This window comes from Anneissia japonica, unplaced genomic scaffold, assembly GCF_011630105.1.
Source record: "Anneissia japonica isolate Jap-2015-1 unplaced genomic scaffold, ASM1163010v1 scaffold211_len1577895_cov191, whole genome shotgun sequence".
Classification (NCBI taxonomy): domain Eukaryota; kingdom Metazoa; phylum Echinodermata; class Crinoidea; order Comatulida; family Comatulidae; genus Anneissia; species Anneissia japonica.
This window is the reverse complement of record NW_022711099.1, coordinates 1,017,627-1,038,419: the sequence shown is the minus strand read 5'-3', so window position 1 is coordinate 1,038,419 and position 20,793 is coordinate 1,017,627. Positions and strand designations below refer to the sequence as shown.

The 20,793-nt window shown below is 34.9% G+C and overlaps 2 protein-coding genes and 1 long non-coding RNA gene across 5 annotated transcripts; 1 reads left to right on the top strand and 2 right to left on the bottom strand.

Annotated features, from left to right (window-relative positions):
- Positions 1–4,155: 4,155 nt before the first annotated feature.
- Positions 4,156–6,398, top strand: LOC117107298. The gene is made up of 3 exons (XR_004445217.1): positions 4,156–4,835; positions 5,665–5,668; positions 6,328–6,398. It is a non-coding gene; the product is annotated as an uncharacterized LOC117107298 (long non-coding RNA).
- On the bottom strand, positions 5,908–12,793 carry LOC117107297 (m-AAA protease-interacting protein 1, mitochondrial-like). 2 transcript variants are annotated; one of them, XM_033248936.1, is made up of 6 exons: positions 11,931–12,793; positions 11,185–11,256; positions 9,909–10,035; positions 7,848–8,007; positions 7,326–7,480; positions 5,908–7,292 (listed from the first exon to the last, which is right to left on the bottom strand). In XM_033248936.1, exons 1-5 carry the CDS (start codon positions 12,411–12,413, stop codon positions 7,366–7,368), a joined length of 957 nt encoding a protein of 318 aa, XP_033104827.1. In that variant the 5' UTR covers positions 12,414–12,793; the 3' UTR covers positions 5,908–7,292; positions 7,326–7,365. The 2 variants fall into 2 exon arrangements, with proteins under 2 accessions (XP_033104827.1, XP_033104826.1); XM_033248935.1 differs by having other exon boundaries at positions 5,908–7,480.
- Positions 12,794–13,796: 1,003 nt separating this feature from the next.
- LOC117107302 (mucin-2-like) lies at positions 13,797–19,974 on the bottom strand. 2 transcript variants are annotated; one of them, XM_033248945.1, is made up of 6 exons: positions 19,930–19,974; positions 19,637–19,794; positions 19,002–19,092; positions 18,130–18,216; positions 15,399–16,124; positions 13,797–15,308 (listed from the first exon to the last, which is right to left on the bottom strand). In XM_033248945.1, the coding sequence occupies exons 2-6, from the start codon at positions 19,703–19,705 to the stop codon at positions 15,004–15,006; spliced, it is 1,278 nt and encodes a 425-aa protein (XP_033104836.1). In that variant the 5' UTR covers positions 19,706–19,794; positions 19,930–19,974; the 3' UTR covers positions 13,797–15,003. The 2 variants fall into 2 exon arrangements, with proteins under 2 accessions (XP_033104836.1, XP_033104837.1); XM_033248946.1 differs by lacking the exons at positions 19,002–19,092; positions 19,930–19,974 and having other exon boundaries at positions 19,637–19,756.
- Positions 19,975–20,793: the final 819 nt, after the last annotated feature.

Genomic DNA, 20,793 nt, shown 5'->3' with positions numbered 1-20,793 from the left:
GGATGGCAGGATCATTGTATTTTTTCTTGAAAACTAGATGGGAATTTGCAAGAGAAATATCCTCATTTTGATACTGACTGAAGAAGAATGTGTTTCCACTCTACAGCTCAAATCATACCAACAACCACATTCCCAGTATTGATTGGATTACTGACTTGCTAAAAAGAAAATCTTATGAGGGGAGCTTATTCAAATTAGAAGGGGGCGCTTATTCAAACGGGGCGCTTAAGGAAATTTTCACGGGCGGTAATTCGAGAGGGGCGCTTATTCAAACGGGGCGCTTATTCGCGCGAGTACGGTATTCGAATATGAGGGGACCCCGGGACTTTACACATGGAGGAACCAAACACCTCAACTCCATCTAAGTTGGGGTTGAGGTCCAAAATTTATGACTATACCAGCCGCACCTCTAGGTTACTTATAGCACTCTCTCAGACTTATTTGAAATTTAGAAGGGGTTGTCTGAGAATCTTTCCCCTGGAAGTTAACAGTCCAAAATGTTTCTGACTCTTCTCGATTTTATTATAAATTTATTATAAATTATTAAACAACAGTAAAGACTTGCCTAAGAATCATTACCGGTTACTTGAAAAACACTGAGGTTTCTAGCTGTACCGGTACAACATTCGCAGAGAGCACGCTTTCTTAATGGAAATGCTGAGTTCATGGACCGCCCTAGACCCCTGTCTGATTTCATGAATGCACTTTGAAATGTTGATTTAGCATATCTGCTACAAATACAATCAGTTGGCCTTAACAGATTAGCAGAAAACAGAAACGATAGCGAAGTGAGTCAGTCTAAATGAGAAAAGTCAACACAAACTTATACACAAGGCAAAATTAACATTTTAATTTTACGTTTAGAATTATTACATTTTTTTTGTAAATTGCATATTTTATTTCATTCCATGATAGTTGATATCATTTTTAATCGTAACGTTTTGACTTATTGGTTTTATTGGAATGTGTAGAAACGGTTCATCTTATAATGTTTAGATATTTGGAAGTCCATAATGTTACCGATACTAACTTATGGGCATAGGCGTAGATCCCGGGGGATGGGGGGATATATCCCCCAATATTTGACAAGGGGGGATGGTCCATTGTATCATCCCCCCCCCCCAATATTTTGACTATGTATGGGATAAAATGGAGCTTTACACACTTCAAAAGACTGTCACAGAAATAATTTGCACTGTCTTATGCGCTTACAAAGATGAAAATTAGCATAATGTATTAATGTTGATAACAAAATTATTTTATCTGGTACCAATTTAAGCTCTTCTTTCCTTAGATGTTAGATGTGCTTGCAAATAGAAGGGTGTGTACGACATCAGTAATGTTATGTCAATTCCAAGAATGTTTAAGGTTATATCGGTTGATGAGGAATTTATTGATTAGGCCTATAATAGCAAATTGCATCAATTTATTTTGCAAAAACAAGGTTTCCAGCTTCAGAGGGGGGGGGGGCACATCCCCTGCCCGCACAAGGGCACACATTGGCGCTAACACTAGGCGTAATTTACCATACCCATCCCACCCCACGCCACTCCCCATATAGAAAACAATACGACATAGGGCTTATCTTATTTATAATATTGGCCACACACGTGTGTTTAAAACTAAATATAAGCATTTTCATCATGGTTTTATTTATTACAAACATATTCTTTCATTATTATTATATATATATATATATATATACATATATATATATATATATATATATATAATACAAATATATTATTAAAAAATAACAAATAGATAAATAATAATAACTTGATTTGCATATATATAATATTGAATAATATGGTATTATTGAGGCCTATAATATTTCTGTCACATTTCCAATCATGTTCAAGACAGAGTTAGAAAATGTCAAAGGGCCTTTTATTCCCTTCAAAGTATTGGAATGTGTAGAAACGGTTCATCTTATAATGTTAAGAGTCATATTTGGAAATAATGCTACCGATACTAACCTATGGATGTGAATGTGTTAACACAAATGCTAGTGCTATTAGAAACTTAGAAACTGCACTAAGTAAATTGATTAAAACTGCGATTGGTCTCCCGAAGTTCTGTAGGAACACCCCACTTTTGCATGTCCTAAGTATCAGTAAAATTCAGTGTCAAATCAGAACAAATCAACTTAATCTTATTAACCAGATTTTTTGTAATAACTCTAAATCGAGAAAATTATATGGTCACATTTTAAATGTTGAGGCCAATGGCTGTAAAAACATTAAGAACACTGGTCGATAAGATTAAGTGCAGTACCGGTGATGTGAATGATTTTCACTTATCATTGTATGTCACAAATAATCACTATCGCAAAGATCTGAATAACAGGTTAAAACGCATCGGCGACTGTAATGATCACGGTATCTGTGACAGTGTAAAAAACCACTATGGAGATTGACCCTCTCTTAACAATAGATATAAGTTAAGTGACCTTGTGCAGTGTTTATATTATTTGACCCGGGTTTATAATTTAAGTCAATGTTTTATTTCCGAATGTTTGAACGTGTTTTTAGTATGCTTCTCCTTCTTTGTAGGTTATTTTTGAATAGATTGAATTGAATTGATATAAAATATTATACTAATCTTCCTTTAATTGTGATTAATTGCCTTACCCTGCATAATGTTTTTACATTTGGAAGCTGTAGGGTGTCATTTTCTTAGTTTTAAGTTGAAGGCTTATTTAGGTAGTTAAAGACATGGCCTTGCTAAAAACTAACGTTTAATATTTGTGTCGAGTCAAATTTTTATCGTATTCGACCGTGAATAAATAATAAAGTTATTATTAATTATTATTATTATTATTACTATTATTTATTATGCCTACTATTATTATCATCATCATCATCATCATCATTATTATTAGGCCCCATTATTATTATTATTATTATTATTATTATTATTATTATTATTATTATTATTATTATTGTCATCATTATTATTATAGATAGATAGATTGATTGGTTGATAGATAGATAGATAGATAGATAGATAGATAGATAGATAGATAGATAGATAGATAGATAGATAGATAGATTGATTGATTGATTGATAGATAGATAGATAGATAGATAAGATAGATAGATAGATAGATAGATAGATAGATAGATAGATAGATTGATTGATTGATTGGTTGATTGATTGATTCAAAAATTTATATAGCGACGGTTTAACCGAAGTTGTCACTAGTGCTTTACAATGAATTGCAAAATAAAGAGCAAAATACAATAAAGTAATTATCATCGTTATTGTTTTTGTACATCATTATAAAGCAGACGCGGAATCATGCAAGCAAATTAATGGTGTTTTAGGTCGATGGACAACTGGTAAACAGATTTATTTGATAAAACAGATATATCTGTAAGAATATGAACATGGCATAATAATATGATACTTCTGTACGGATAAGCTTGATATGCGTCTAATATGGCATATAACTGTCGAAGCATTGGCTTGCGCTTCACAACCCCGGGGTGGATGCAGGATTTGGCGGTAGGGGTTTGTGAGAGTCCAGACCACATTAGCCCCACCATGGTTGGGTCTGAGGGCAGAATATTTTTAAAAATATTGACCTCTAGGTGAACGGAAATTGCACTCTCATATCCAAAATATCTTACCGGTAATTCATATCAACAGGAAAATACAATTATTTTTCTTTAATGCAACTTATAGGGGAATGCAATCGTACCGTCTGCACCTAACCTGCAGCCATCCCAGCACAAAAGAAAAGGGACATCTATAAAGACTACCAATACCAGATAACAGTGTTAATAAATAATTAATAACATTTGTTAATTGTTGATATTAATTTTCATTCATGAACATTTCTGCCTATCATGTTACGTTACAGCAAATTATAATATTGGTTAACTTTCATATAAACAGAAGTCCATGCAGGGGTCAATGTGTAACCGGTTACATAAATAGCAACCGTATCGAATAATGCGGGACGGTCCCGCATTTCAAAGCGATTTTGGATGAAACACATGCGTGATCATAAATTTGTCACGCAATTAGCACAAGTCTATGCGTGATAACGAATTATCACGAATTTAGGGGAAAATGTATTGAAAATGTATTTTATTAAAAATATAAAAAAACGTCGTTCAGTGACTGAAACTGCATTTGTCGGTTAGTATCAAACACGCACGTAGTCAGGTAAGTACAGTATTTACGTGAATTCACTGACGTGTTACTAAAAATTGATTAATATGCCTATTCGTTTTTTGTTTGAATAGTGAAATGTTTGTGTACATAGTTCGGGTGCTCAAATTAAACATACACTTGAAGCTCAAATTGTATGTGGCTTTCCCTGAAATTAATCGTTTTAAAACCGCTTAAAAATGCTCAAATCTTCGGAGCGACCCCAACCACCAAAAAGAAAACTCCTGCTACACAATATCAAGAAACGAAATTTAATTCAACAGTGTGCAACAAAATTGGAATAAAAATATCCAATAGCTAATGATCTAGTCGAATCTAGTTTTTGATAGGCTAAGGCACAAACATATATTCTAGTCATCTGATTGGCTAAGACATTCAGGTTTCAGAATCTGACTGGCGAATAGCCATCAACATATTGCATTGTCATCAATGAAAATAGTACTTTGTCACACTTGCTACAATACTTTTCTTCAAAGATATTCACAACATAAAATATTTATATTTTTATCAGAATTAAATGTCAATCACTCCTCTTCAATATTGGACTACAGTATATGGTGTTGTTGCTTTAACATCAGCATAATTTTAAATATGACATGCAAATTCCCAAGCACATTATTTCTATGATGCATAATATTGTATCAAAAAACAAAGTAGATATTCTGCATAAAGGTATGTTAACCAATCAAAAGCGTCAGCGGCAAATCAAATTAAAGCGCTTCGTAACCAAGGCACAGCACACACATCCTAGGCACGGCGTATAAGCCCAGTGAAATAGTTCAGTTTTCTTTGCTATAGAAATCACCTTTCCCGTGGGTATATTTTGGTAAACTTTTTGTATGTTTTAGATATAAAATTTAACTATATATATTCATAAAAAAACGTTTTGTTGCAATTATGTCCAACTTTGGTGCTTCAAATCCGTATTTCTGGTGGACTAATCCAAAATATCTTACCGGTAATTCATATCAACAATAAAATACAATTATTTTTCTTTAATGCAACTTATAGGGGAGTGCGATCGTACCGTCTGCACCAAACCTGTATCCATCCCAGCACAAAAGGAAAGGCACATCTATACAGACTACCAATATCAGATAACAATGTTGGGATTTGTTAATTGTTGATATTAATTTTCATTCATGAACATTTCTGCATATCATGTTACGTTACAGCAAATTATAATATTGGTTAACTTTCATATAAACAGAAGTCCATGCAGGGGTCAAGGAGTAACCGGTTACATAGTTAGCAACCGTATCGCATAATGCGGGACGGTCCCGCATTTCAAAGCGATTTCGGATGAAACACATGCGTGATCAAAAATTTGACACGCAATTAGCACAAGTCTAGGCGTGATAACGAATTATCACGAATTTAGGGGAAAATGTATTGAAAATGTGTTTTATTAAAAATATAAAAAACGTCGTTCAGTGACTGAAACTGCATTTGTCGGTTAGTATCAAACACGCACGTAGTCAGGTAAGTACAGTATTTACGTGAATTCACTGACGTGTTACTAAAAATTGATCAATATGCCTATTCGTTTTTTGTTTGAATAGTGAAATTTTTGTGTACATAGTTCGGGTGCTCAAATTAAACATACACTTGAAGCTCAAATTGTATGTGGCTTTCCCTGAAATTAATCGTTTTAAAACCGCTTAAAAATGCTCAAATCTTCGGAGCGACCCCAACCACCAAAAAGAAAACTCCTGCTACACAATATCAAGAAACGAAATTTAATTCAACAGTGTGCAACAAAATTGGAATAAAAATATCCAATAGCTAATGATCTAGTCGAATCTAGTTTTTGATAGGCTAAGGCACAAACATATATTCTAGTCATCTGATTGGCTAAGACATTCAGGTTTCAGAATCTGACTGGCGAATAGCCATCAACATATTGCATTGTCATCAATGAAAATAGTACTTTGTCACACTTGCTACAATACTTTTCTTCAAAGATATTCACAACATAAAATATTTATATTTTTATCAGAATTAAATGTCAATCACTCCTCTTCAATATTGGACTACAGTATATGGTGTTGTTGCTTTAACATCAGCATAATTTTAAATATGACATGCAAATTCCCAAGCACATTATTTCTATGATGCATAATATTGTATCAAAAAACAAAGTAGATATTCTGCATAGATGACATTATAAAATAGAGTACCTGGTCAAAGACGTAGCATTGTGGTGTACAGGGAAGGTTTAAGCTGCTATTGCATTTTAGGTTCAGGTTTTGGCATATAGGGAGATTTTATAATGAAAACATAGAACAACTTTGATGCATATTATGCAGAGATGTGATAAATGGAAAAAGAGGCACACTTCAACTTGGTCAATCACTTATGGTTCTGTCCAGAATGCCATAGATTCGGCCAACAACTGTTTTCAGGAGGGTACCAAAAAGTTCAGACATGCGCATTTACATTATGACATCACTGCACAATAGCTAGGAGCTCTCACTAGCTAAAGGGCCCCCTGGTTATTTTTATCAGCACTTTGTCCCATACATTGGCAGAGTGGGCCTTTTTTAAAGAGTACTAATGTGTAAAAAAGCATAAAAATACTTCGTTAAAACTAAAAGTATGCCGAAGTGGGCAAGGCTATCCCCCCAGGGGCATCATACCTCTTTGTTACACCACTGACCCAGGAAGTAATACACTGTTGTTGAACAGGTCTAAGACTCTCCAGAATGATTTACACTGTTGATGTAGATACCAAATATTTTGCACTTTGTATTTATTATACAGTATTTACAGCTTAAAAATATTTGTCATTCTATACTGTATATATCATTAAACATCAATGAAATGGCCTTATAATTTAATTGCTAACTTAAAATCTCCCCTTCCCTGATGTGATCCTAATGCCAGCCCCCACTGCACGATTCTATGGAGAATGCAATGCCAAAATGCCTGCGTAAACGACTCGTTTATAATAACGATCCACTCAGGCTGCCACCAACAATCAGCAGGGAGCGGAGTTGGATTCGTAGGCCGACAGCCATACAAAGCAGTGAGTGCCAGGCAACGCTATTAACATCCTTTGACAATTGCTTGAAACTGTATGATGATGAGTCCCAATCACAGCAAGGTACATATATCATTGGTCAGGGCTACACAGAGTAGCAGTATATATAGGATATAAGATCCCTGTACACATTCACAATTCTATTGCAATTCCCCACCAGGAAACCCATCTGAAGACGTACTCAACAGTTTACCAAGTGTCACTTGAGTTATTGTCCAGCTTGGGTCATCATCAGACGAAACATCACGGTGGAACCTAAGCATAAAAAAAAATAAACATAGGGGAATTATAGTTATCCATTTAAATTATACAGTACTTATATTACTTTTTTTGATGATTTTGTTTTGTTCAATCAGAAATAAAATATTCCATACCAAGATATATTTTATATATAGTTTACACTTTATAAACCAGAATCTACAACTTTTTTTATATCAAATATTACTATTAATTATTGTACTTTTTTCTGTATAATTTTTAGTATCTTAAGTCTATAACTACTCATAAGTCTATAACTACTCATATCAACAAAAGAAAACTAACGTAAGTGTCTGATGATTAATAAATAAATCTACTTATAAATAACAGATATCAAATTGACTTAAAATCTGATGCAACATACTCAAAAGTGCAGGTAAAAACTTTGCCCATATTCTTAAACTGTTCTTCTGAAACACCAGGAGGAGGCTGACCAACCTTGAAGCCAATTATACCTGGCTCATTCTGTTGAGTATTGAAACTTAAACACCAAAACCTCATCAGGATGTTCAAAAATTTTCCACCTTAAAATGAAAGATAAAAATAAATTTATAAACTTTAAGAACTGAATTTGTAAATACAGTTAAACTTTAATCAACAAGGTTTTGTGATAAATATTAATTTGATTATTTCAATTGGCAATTATTTTTCTTAAACTGAAAATTAATGCAAGCAAATAATTGTTCTTAAAAATGAACATACATTTAAAAAAATGCAATCTTTGTCATTTTTAGCAGTGTAGGGATTTTGATAGTAGAACATCTGTAAATGGAAAATTATATTTTATCTGAGATTTGATAACGCTCACACATTCAAGAACAACATATGCACCACTGGTTTTGGACATCCTCGGTTCTGGGTTGAAAGTCAAATTTGTTGCTCTGGACATGGGTTCCAGGGGGTTCATCTCTGATGACAACAATAAATGCTTTAAAACTATCTATAAAACCATTAACTGTTCAATATCCTTTAAGTCTTTTAAAGACATTTAAACAATTGCCTTAATTTCATCTTAGTATTTTTTATTATGCCAGATATGAACCCACCTGGGTGAACCCAGCCCTATTCAACTTTTAAGATCTGTTGTTTCTCTGATTTTTGGGAACATCAGGTCCACGTCGTTGAACTGCTTTATTTTTTTTCTTTTATTATCGTTCCTTGTTGTTCTTTGTGTCCTGTGGTACCCCTGCATGTTCGTCAGGGGTTTTTTGTTTCCTTTTATTCAATTCAATTTCGTGTTTATTTTAATGTTGTGTATAGGTCTATTTTTTGAATGATGAATAAAAGTGATTTATTAAAATACTGATAGTCTGCATATAGCTTTATTAGATGGTTGCCTTCCAGTTTCAAGGCAGCTTAACACATGGGAAGGAGGTCTGGAAGAGCTGCACCTCCAATTCTCTGGAACAATAAATCTTCCCCTTTCCATCAAATTCAGTGCTACTCTCAGCATTTTCAAAGCAAGACTTAAACCAATATTCCTTTGCTTTTCAATAAATATAATACAACTGTTATGCAGGTATGCAAAACCATTGTTTTTATCGTGGGTTGATCGGCAGCACCACTCTTGCATAAATCATCTTGTTTTGTCTTTTTTAATTTTCCTAAATTTTGTATGTTTTTGGTCAAGTTTACCCTTAATCTCTGTCCAGATTATTAAATTTTCAAATCAACAACATGGATTACAAACACAATTCAATCAAGTAAATGGAACAAACAAAACAAAGCAAGCAAGGGTTACTGAGCAGGCATAAGACCATATAAACAAGTTACTCCCCTATACAGATTAATAACATTTATAGAAGGTAAGAATTGATACTACACAAAACAATTAAACTATATTGAAACTTAAAGAATTAGATGTTCAATTAATTGAAAACTTTCAAATATAAATGAATTGCCAACAAAAATTCACTTTATATGTTAATACTTATAATTAGGCCAAATTAACAGAAATGATAAAAAAAATAGATAAATGAATAAAAATAAATAAATACATAAAATAAAAATTCTTTGTCAAACATCTGCTGTATGCCCATACATAGTCATGATGTGCCTATATATGGTCATGATGTGATGTCATCATGACCATATTTAGGCATGTCACATGCTTGTCAAATAAAATTTGATAGTCTGGACAGAGCTTAAGCCTTGTTGTTCTGCCAAAGGTCATGAGCATCACTGAGCATATTCCATTTTCTGGATATCTGGCGCAATATAAATTCGACTGATTGATGGCACTGTTTTCAAATCCTTTAAAGACCATGATTTTTTTTTTTACAACAACTTTATCTCCAACAAATATAACTTATTTTATATTTTTCATGAAAATAATTATGTAAGTTGAAATGATTGAACCCTTTAGGAGCCAGGCACCCCACCCACCATGCCATAAAGCTGCCACCATGTCATCAAAAAGACTTACCAGCTTGATCATAATGCACTGCAACGTTATAAGGCACAACATGTAGGATATCTTCCAATGCTATTGCTAGGCTTCCTCTCTGCTTTACTTCAAGTGTTTTGTATGTTTCTTTTATTTCATCTATAGTCTGAAAGCAATATCAAATATGACATTTAATTAACAAATTATTTCCTTTCATAAAATTTCTTCTTTAAAAATCACATTTTCAGAAAAATTTGTGTAAAATACTGTAGTGTCATAAAGAGGGATTCCTGCCTCCTCGACATTATCATGTCCCTTCTTTAAACTATCAAATTTTCATGGGAAGCAGGTCAACTCGGCCCCAATCAACTTGGCCCCAAGTCAACTCGGCCCCAAGTCAACTAGGCCCCAAGTCAACTCGGCCCCAAGTCAACTCGGTCCCAAGTAGTTTACTCGGCCCCTAAGTTTGTGTTCCTCAATATGTGTGTGTGTGTGTGTGTGTGTGTGCGTGTGTGTGTGTGTGTGCTGTGTGTGTGCTGTGCGTGTGCGTGTGTGTGTATATATACATATATGGTACCTTTGGTATAGCTTTGTTTTCCCTAATAAAGTGTTTACATAGTCCATACATATGCTATTCGTTTCTTATTATTTTTTATACACAAAGACGGTTTCAATTTTATGTATTATATCATAATTGATATACATATAGGCTTATATATATTTTAATATATATATAAAGTATATCTAATGTCTATATATATTTCAATATATATATATATATAATATATATATATAAGTATACATATAAGCATATTTAATAAGTATATTTAATATGTCTATAACTCATTAAGTATTGTCATTGTTACATCATTATTATTGTCATCATATTGTTATTGTCATTATTAGTTCTATTATACCTTTTTATATTGTTATTATTAATATTATTATATTATTATTCTTATAAATGCATTTTCAATTACTGTATTGTTAAGTGGATGTAAATGAAAAGAAAAACAAAGCAACGACATAAAACACTTCAGTTTTGACTTTGCATTCAAAGTTGACTACCCGGGGCCGAGTTGACATGGGGCTGAGTTGACTCAAATTCTTTTCATGAAATATGCCGCATTTTCCCCTATCTATCCCTCTGAACATTCATGTACCATAGCTTCTTATATTGCAAAAATTTGCAGCACAATGCCAAGTTACATTATACCTGGGCAGGGAGAATCTTGAGCCTGCTAAGAGCCGAGAATCATTTGTATAATTTGCCAATGCCAACATGTAAATTTTGTTTTAACACTATTTTTCATACCTTTGGGGAGAGTAAGCCAACTAGCTCTTCAAAATTCCCTTCAGAAATTTTCTGTGACACAACACTAACTGCCTGAAATCAAACAAAATTATCATTTAAACTTAAAAATATCAAAATAAATCAAGCTGAACAGCATTATAAAAAAAAAACATTAATTTCACAGAGAGAGCAGTTTAGCTCAGTCGGCTAATCTGCTGGTACAGTAGCCACTGTGTGTGCGATGAACCATGAAGATCTCTAGGTCCCTGGTTCAATTCCCATCGCTGCCTCTCCTTGTATTTCAGCTGGAGGGCTGAAATACAAGTTATATTAGCGAACCGTCTTTCGGATGAGATGTTTAAGCTGTTGGCCCCATGTGAATTGATGGCCCATGTGCACGTTTAAAGAACGCATTACACTCTTTGGAAAGAGTAGGGGATTGTCTCCCGGTGTACTGCCCAATCACCACCAGAAGGATCCCACTGGAAATAAGTCTTCTTCTAGACTTTTGTGGGCTATCCTTGGTGTTTACACCAAATAAATCCAATCCAATCCACAGTACAGTATCTGGAAATCAGGAAAGTATAAAGCATAAACATCACAAACAGAACATGAATTCCCATCTCAAAATTGTATTTTCATATCTCATACTGAAGTTAAGTGAATAATTAGTACTATAGACTTTCTTTGTAGTACTACTCTAATGAGACAATAATTCTGAAGTCAGAATAAATTAATTAATACAGTACATAAATAAATATATTGACCTGTTTAGCACCTTCTGTGAATTCTACCATCGAAAATTCTTTATCAAAGTAGCCTCGAATCAACCATGAATAAACGAAGTTTCGTATTGCCCTAATCGGGTTTGGAACTGCTACAAACACAGGCTTTATTCTCACACGTTCATCCGGATTTGAGGAAAATTTTCTAACATTAACACTAAAAAATGACGATACACCATTGATGGGCTTTCGGTGAGGTTGTAGTAAAGTGTGCTGGTGTCTGGTAAGAAGCAAATTATTACTGGAAAGAAAATCACAACTAGGCCTGGGCCCAGAAGTGTTTCTGTCATTCACAACTAAAAGTTCTTGGGAGACAACGGTGTCTGTCCCGCAAGCACGTCCCCGTCGATTGTTCAACAGAGCCCTGCGATTTCGAATGGGTGAAATCTCATACTCTAAAGACTGCAGGCCTAGACTGCTTGACAAAAAACACTTTTTGACACTCGAAATAGTAAGAATTCTCATTATTACTGATTAAATACGACACACTACATTCAACTTGACCCCGTCAGTTGAAAAAATAAAAACTTCCGGTTCAATTGATTATTTTGGAGAGGCGACGAAAAACACATCAGAGTATGGAACGCCGTTAGTATCGTCGGTTCTGTGCAAACACCCCATAATGTGCAGTCGTTTCTTTTCGTTTAATATTCGACCATCAAATACGTTATGTGCTATTATCGTTATAAATTAATTTATAATGAGAAATCAGCAGAAATGTAATTAATGTATGTGGCCAAGCGGTAAGCAGTGGTGCCGCAGCTACGTCCTTAACATCGGCGCTGGTTCCAGCCGCTCCTCGCCCATATGGTTCAGTTGGTAGAACCAAGTCTTTTAGGATATGGACTTATAATGGAGGTCCAGTGTAGCCCATGCATCTGGCTCGTGTGCACTTTAAAGAACCCATTGCATTTTTCGGAAGAGTAGGGGTTACCCCGATGTTATGGTTCATTTCCGTCCCTGTCGAGTGTCGTTGTGGAATGATGTGAACTTGTATCTACCATGAAGCGCCTATTTACGGCAGCTAGGTTGTCACCAACCACGCCCATACGCAATTCAGCACAATGATCTGCAAGTTATGGGTTATTACCTTTACTTTTAAAACAACAAATGTTTTATAAGTTCCCAATATTATTTCATGATGCAAATTTTTTTTTTTTCATTGTGCTTTCTGTTGGATAAAGAGAGTAACGACTTATAAATCGAGGGCATGCCTACATGGTGGATTAGAATCTTATATGAAAGTACACAAATAGGCCACAAGGAAAAAGAAATCCCCATGTGGTTATAAGGGTCAAAATTGTCTTATTATACAAGGGAGAGAATTTTTGTTAAGTTTATTGCTCAAATGTGTCAAAATTTAAAGTTCAATGAATTTTTTTTTTAAATTTTAGACTGCTGTAATTGGTACAGTAAAAAAAATATATGCCCCTTATAAGCGCCCAGGGGTTAAACATTTATTGATTGGACCATTTGGCACACTCAGAAAGTGTCCCTGTCCCCTTAATAGTGGTGTCCCTTTTATAGAGGCTGGCTGTAGTGTTAAAAGATATCAATCCTTTCGTTGTCATGTAATGAATAGTAGACATGACGGGAATCTCCCCAAGTAGCTTAAGTTTCACACTGTTCAGATTTAGAAAACCCAACCATGTGGTTTACCGATAAGTTTGACATAAAATGATGTGAATCAAACTCCGAAAAAAAGGTTATACAAGCCATTGTGATTCAGTATTTCCCACTTTATTTGATCATCTTCGGGTAAATTATGTACACACATATACAGTTTATCACAGTACAAATACGTAGAGAATTCCCCCAATCAGTAACGTATCCAAGAGTCTTGTGCATCTCCTAGATACGCCATTGCAGATATTAGCTTACCAATCATATTAAAATATAAATAAAATAAGCTTATTTTATCATATTAGCAGTTATTCCTCTTAATTTTATTTATATTTTAATATGATAGGTAAGTTTGTAGAAGCTCATAAGGCCCTTCTGATTCATTTGTTAAAATTTGATTGACGATCCGAAAAGGCTCATAAATCTTTACCAGGCGACTGCCACTTACTTTACTAAAAATGTAATTGTCTTAGAACTACTGTACGTATATTATATGTTTCCTATTATATCGAATAGGCCTACCATATTAAGATCCATTTAAAAGAGATAAACAAAAAAATTATGATTTTTTTTCACATCTTCAATTAATCAAAGTGTGTTTCCAATACAGTATGTGTTTTTTAATGGCTGCCAAATGTCTGAAATCAGATGGCTAAAAGTACCAGTAATACCGTTATGTAGACTGTTTGATCAGTGCTAACAATTTTAAATTCATTATGATAAAACATGAGCATAATCATCATTTAACTAAGAATTTTATTTCATACAGGTATCCTTCCAATTAAAGATCACTTTTCGGATCGGGGTTTCCATGGCCTTTAGCAACTTTGGTTTCTAATAACAATAAAGATAAAAGACATTTGTTAATTTGGGACCACAGAAAAGTGGTCTTTACCTGGACGTGGTCTTTAATTGGAGGGGTCTTAAATAGAGGGGGATACCTGTATCGCAACCAGGGACGTTTTTCGGATTTTCGAAAATAAATGCTCTGTGATCAGAAACTAACAACGAAGATAAAGTTTTTACAAGTAGGCCTATAATTGGTTGAAATTGTGCAAAATCAGACAAACTCCGCCTAGCACTTTCATTAAGTAGTACAGTATATTAATGTACAAAATCATGTTTTATTACCGTAGACCACATAAATACTACTTTTTTTTTGTTTCGAGTGTTTCTTTTTATAAAAACCCAAGGCCACCTTTTGATACTACATAGTCTAACTTCACTTCAGTGGCCCTTTTCTCGTATTTTTATGAATTACTACAGGAGGACTCACTGAACATGATAAAATTCATTGTCAATGCTCTCAGGGTGTGAAGCCTCTGGGTGGACACCCCATTTTCTGTCACCACAGTTCTATGAATAATCTTTAAGTCACAATCATTATTATGATGTTGATGACGATTTGCTTAGGGACCTAACACGAGCAGCACTAGTGCATTTTCACGAATTGAAAACGAGCTCGAATGTTCCGATGTGTATCCAATTGCATTATGGCATCAGTACCAACTTGCTTAGCACCTATCCATTCACAATAGAAGTGTCTGCTACCGTCCAAATTATCACCAGGTGAAACTTCTACGATGTTGACAGAATAACAAGCCTCATGATGCTTGCACCCTAAAACACATCGTGTCCGAGAGACCGACACATGGCGAGCGATGACGTAATCAAAAGAGCAAACTTCGTTGAAAGTTTCACTAATCGGTATATTTCTCATGAAAACAGTTTTTTGATCTGAATAAAGAAAGGAATATCCAGTTACTATATTTATGAATTCGTACATAATGACATTCAGTATACATTCCAACGGGAAATTTAACTTACCATTATATGTGAGATTTCTTAAACAGTTCATAAGTATGGATGTTGGTTCTGACATCGTAGTTGTCGGTTCCAGGTTGGTCGTTGGTTTGGGTGTAGTTACCGACATCGTAGTTGTCGGTTCTGAGTCGGTGGTTGGTTCGGGCGTAGTTACCGTAATTTTAGTTGTCGGTTCAGGGTCGGTAGTTGGTTCGGGCGTAGTCACCGTCATCGTAGTTTTCGGTTCCGGGTCGGTCGTTGGTTTGGGTGTAGTTACCAACATCGTAGTTGTCGGTCCTGAGTCGGTGGTTGGTTCAGGCGTAGTCACCGACATCGTAGTTGTCAGTTCCGAGTCGGTCGTTGGTTTAGGCGTAGTTACAGACATCGTAGTTGCTGGTTCCGGGTCGGTGGTTAGTTCAGGTGTAGTTACCATCATTTTAGTTGTCGGTTCCGAGTCGGTCGTCGATTTGGGCGTAGTTACCGACATCGTAGTTGTCGGTTCCGGGTCGGTGGTTGGTACAGGCGTAGTTACCATCATCGTAGTTGTCGGTTCCGGGTCGGTGGTTGGTTTTGGCGTAGTTACCGACATCGTAGTTGTCAGTTCCGGGTCGGTGGTTGGTACAGGCGTAGTTACCGTCATCGTAGTTGTCGGTTCCGGGTCGGTCGTTGGTTTTGGCGTAGTTACCGACATCGCAGTTGTTGTTGGCGGTTCGGGCGTAGTTGACTCTGGTGTAGTTACTATTACCGAAGCTAATAGTAACAATAATATAATAATTAATATAATAATAATAATATTTTATTGCTGTCTCTTATACACATCTAGATGTAAAGTTGACTTGCGGAACACAAATTTATTAAACTATAACAAAATCAAACGGATAATTTTCGATAGCTCCTGCCATCTTTATCAACGTTAAAATGATAAAACTTTGGCGACCTTGCACATATATAAAGAATAATTAATGGTATTAACCAATCGGAATCAAGTTAAAGATACAATTAGTTGATTGGCCCACAAAATATAAGATCAGTAACAAGTTAATGGGCGAATTAATTACAATTAAACCATGATAAGATGTCGGCAAAATGATTATGTAAGCGATAGTTTATTGGCGGTGCCATTGTATTGAACCAGCTTAATGCTAAGACTTTAATTGAGAGTAATTTAACTACAGTAAACAGTAACAGGAAATAAAATATAGTAAGAATAATATAAGGTCCTATATCATTAAAACAAATGTGGAATAGAAAATAAATTGCAGAAATATAAAGGTATATGTATGAGTTTAAATAATATAACGCATGATATCATAATGACTATTAAATACAGTTTAGAAATCAATGAATATAATAAAATGTACATAAGTAGAAATAATAGGAGCTATCGAAGATCCGTTTGATTTTGTTATAGTTTAATAAATTTGTGTTCCGCAAGTCAACTTTAAATGATTGAAAACCGTTTTTTCATTGTTTTTACATTTTATTTCACTCGGAATCCTGAGCAATTGTACTTAAATAACTCATACAAGGGTTGGGTGCTGTCCCGGTCCATTATTCCAGTAGTTATATCTAATGTGATCTTCATAAACATCTAAATTATCGGTAGGTCGGTACCTATTCTGCGGCGAGTAGCTTTAACGGTTCGTTCAAATTTAGTTTTGCTTATTTCATATTGCCATAAATACAAATTATATTGTAGGTTAAATACTTTTTATATCTATATTATGTCTTACTACGCAGCATACTGTACTATTACTTATATATGTTGATTTACATTACGTTCAGCTGCGACTACCCTAGAGGTCTCGCCAGCCTTTCCACAGCCACTCTTTGCGTCTAGCTTCTAGGTTGAAGCATGGAGGAAAGGAGCAGCAAGTGTGTGTGTCTGGCTGGATGGATATAATCTGTGACAATACTTAGGCATAGGTCTTTGTGGTGTAGCGGTATCATGCTCGCCTTTTCAGGGAGAGTTCGCAGTGGTAGTGGTAGTCGTAGTGGTGGTGGTAGTAGTATTAATGGTAGTGGTGTGGTGTTGTAGTAGTGTGTGACGGCGCGAGCGTCTAAAATTTTTTTTTGGGGGGGAGGTAATATTTTAGGGGCGGCAATATGCTGAGGTGGCCAGGAGTGGGCGTGGTCGGGCGTCGCTCAAAATATCTTGACAGTGGTCCAGTGGGCAAACCCCCGAAAAACATGACAAATTTAGGGGGTTCTGACGCTTATTCTATCGATTTTCAGATAGATAATCTCTACTAAAGAAAATACATATCATTTTTTACGGGGAAAACTGGGGTAGGAGCAAGAAAATTATCTGGGGAAATACCCCTGCCCCCCACTGGAGCCGTCACTGGGTGGTAGTGGTGATAGTGTTAGTGGTTAGTAGTGGTTTTCTACTAACCACTAAGTGAAATGAATATACTTATACCACTTTTGTTGAAATCAAATTCTAGATTCTGGATTACATTAACAAAAACTTAGTTGAACTGTTGACCGTACTACAACCGTGGTCAATAGCTTCCCCATCAAGAAGTTAGGCCTATTCCCTATTTTTGAAAAGGTGTGCCTCCCATCATGTAATTTGTGAACAATACTGTACGGCTAAAGGCTCTAGTAAGCATTCAAAATTACTGTTAGTCTTTCATGCCTGATGATTGTCACCAATGAATTATTAAGATTTTCATCCTTAAATGCTGAAAATTGGCATAGATTAGTTAATCAATATGTTAGTAGCAAAATGTGTAACTCTGAATTAGCTTACGTGTTTCGCAGATGTATTTCAAACGAGTATTACAGTCCTTCGATTGCCATTTGTTGTTATTTCCTCCTGTCATGTAAACACATTTACCTGTAGATAATGGTGAACGTACATCAGGTCCAGTTAGCATGCAATAAAGATGTTATCAATATAAGAGAGATAAAGATGGCTGACATTATATATAAATAATATAGAAATATTTTATCATTGAGTCTTTCCGCGTATAAGCCTATACATGCAGAAAAAAAGGATGAAAAGCTCACAAATACGTTGAATATGGTTGAATGATTATCAGTACAGTACAATTAACCGTATTTATTTCAATTATATTAATTATGCACAAATTAGTATGCAACAGTATACAACTTAGGCCTATGTATAATGTGTGAAAACCCCGGATGTAAGTCCTAAGCTTGGTGGTGATTTGAAGGAGGCTAATATATTTCTCAATCTAACACTTTAAACATTTACCGTACCTGCTGTCTATATTATTTGAAAAACACCTTTTGGCAATTTAAAATTAAGTACCGGTAGTGTTTCTGCGCCGCACCGGTTTTAGATAATTTCTCCGCGCAATCAAGTGCGGTGTGTGTAAAAATATGTTAATATCAAAGCTAACATCGAATACAGATCTCCCTATAATTAAAGACCCTCCAATTAAAGATCACCTACAATTAAAGACTACTTTTCTGTCGTCCTAAATTAACAAATGTCTTATCTTTTGTTATTCTATTTAGAGACCAAAGTAGCGAAAAACCAAAAGTGGTCTTTAATTAGATGGAGACTTGTATATTATCTTTTTTTTGACTTAGTGTACATATACCGTATAACATAGTCTATCACAATTTAACAGATAAAAAACCATAAAGTCTTACGGTCACTAATACTGGGTCGGTCATTTGGCTGGAAATTTATGTAATCCCGTGCTGTATTATCTATCCAGGTAAATTCTGGTGAGTTCGCTACCTTAAACAAATGTTAGTCGATGTGTTACTGATAATTATTCAGAGAATCAATAATCTTATATTGTATTATGATGAAACTTAATAGGCTTACTGTTGTTAGTAAAATTGATTAATTCCGATGAGGCTTAGTAATAAAAAAAAAACACATATATAAGCCCAATCCCACATCTAATCGTTGTTAATGGTTGGAATACCTTTTCCAACCATTAACAACGATTAGATGTTAATGGTTGGAAAAGGTATTCCAACCATTAACAACGATTAGATGTTAATGGTTGGAATACCTTTTCCAACCATTAACAACGATAGATGTTAATGGTTGGAAAAGGTATTCCAACCATAACAACGATTAGATGTTAATGGTTGGAATACCTTTTCCACTAATCGTTGTGTAGGCATATTACAAGCCTTAGGCCTACTTATTGACTATTTGTACTGGTTATTTAAATTTTTGATAAATAGAAATTAATTATTTGAAATTGAAAAGTAAACCAGTCAAAATGAATCCAGTGCGAACACTGTTTTAGCAAAAAATATGCACTTACCTTATGAAGCCCAATCCACATGTCGTCGTTGTTATCCGGTGCATTGGCTATTTCATTTTGCTCGGACATGTCGTCAATCGTAACAAGACTACATGGTACGTTATCCCATTCTGACGTAGTCACCGAAAACGTATAATCAGCGTTTATTGTCACTAAGTCTTTAAATGAAACATAAAATAGGCCTAAATAAGTAACAAACACATCACGCTATGCCTACTGTCATTATTTTAATTTCTTTCATTGTGTAGCCCTACATCTTGTCTTAATATGTAGGACGAAATGTATCCACTTACTGTAAGAGCATCGCTCATGTCCCTGGACGTGCTGTTATCGTGGCACTCACTACTTAATGCATCTAGGCCTATATTATGGCTTCTTGGAGATTTACCTTAGCCGATATTAACTTTTATGGCTTTATTTATTACAAACATATTCTTTTACCATCATTACACAATGAGGCCCTTCTTTTAGGTAAAACGATCTATCTTAAATGTTCTTTCTTGAGTTTGGGACTATTATGTGTTTAAATAACTTAGAAGGCAAAGGAGGGCAAGCACAAGCGTTAACCTTAAAAAATGCGCCCGAAAAAATTTAGTGTTTTTAATTCTAATTTCGTCGAAATTGATCAAAACTCCCTAAAATGTGCAATTTTAAGAGGAAATTGGCCTAGCTCAACAAGAAATGCGCTTATGTTATATGTGGCCACATTCGTTTTTTTGAAACTGACTATAAGCATTTTCATTATGGCTTTATTTATTACAAACATATTCTTTCACCATCATTACACATTAAGGCCCTTCTTTTAGGTAAAACGATCTATCTTAAATTTTCTTTCTTGAGTTTGGGACTATTATGTGTTTAAATAACTTAGAAGGCAAAGGAGGGCAAGCACAAGCTTTACCCTTAAAAAATGCGCGCGAAGCGCGCGAAAGAATTTTGTGCTTTTAATTCTAATTACGTCGAAATTGAGCAAAACTCCCTAAAATGTGCAACTTTTAGAGGAAATTGGCCTTCCCCAACAAAAAACCAAATTTGAGAGTTTCAGGCACTTTCCGGGGGGATAAGGGCATCTTCAATGGGGAAAGATTTTCCATAGATGGATATTTCCCCCTTGTCCAACGGTGGTTACGCCACTGCGGAGAATATCTGGCGGCTTA

Bases quoted from the DNA above. Each gene is read 5' to 3' on its own strand.
- LOC117107302 (XM_033248945.1), bottom strand. From the start codon at position 19,705: ATGTCCGAGCAAAATGAAATAGCCAATGCACCGGATAACAACGACGAC. The intron at 19,093-19,636 runs GTAAGTGCATAT...CATTTGTTTAAG, and splicing joins TGTGGATTGGGCTTCATAAG to GTAGCGAACTCACCAGAATT. The intron at 16,125-18,129 runs GTAAGCTAATTC...TGTTACTATTAG, and splicing joins GAAATACATCTGCGAAACAC to CTTCGGTAATAGTAACTACA.
- LOC117107297 (XM_033248935.1), bottom strand. From the start codon at position 12,413: ATGAGAATTCTTACTATTTCGAGTGTCAAAAAGTGTTTTTTGTCAAGC. The intron at 11,257-11,930 runs GTCAATATATTT...GTTTGATTTCAG, and splicing joins TCACAGAAGGTGCTAAACAG to GCAGTTAGTGTTGTGTCACA. The intron at 8,008-9,908 runs GTAAGTCTTTTT...TTTCATTTTAAG, and splicing joins AGTGCATTATGATCAAGCTG to GTGGAAAATTTTTGAACATC.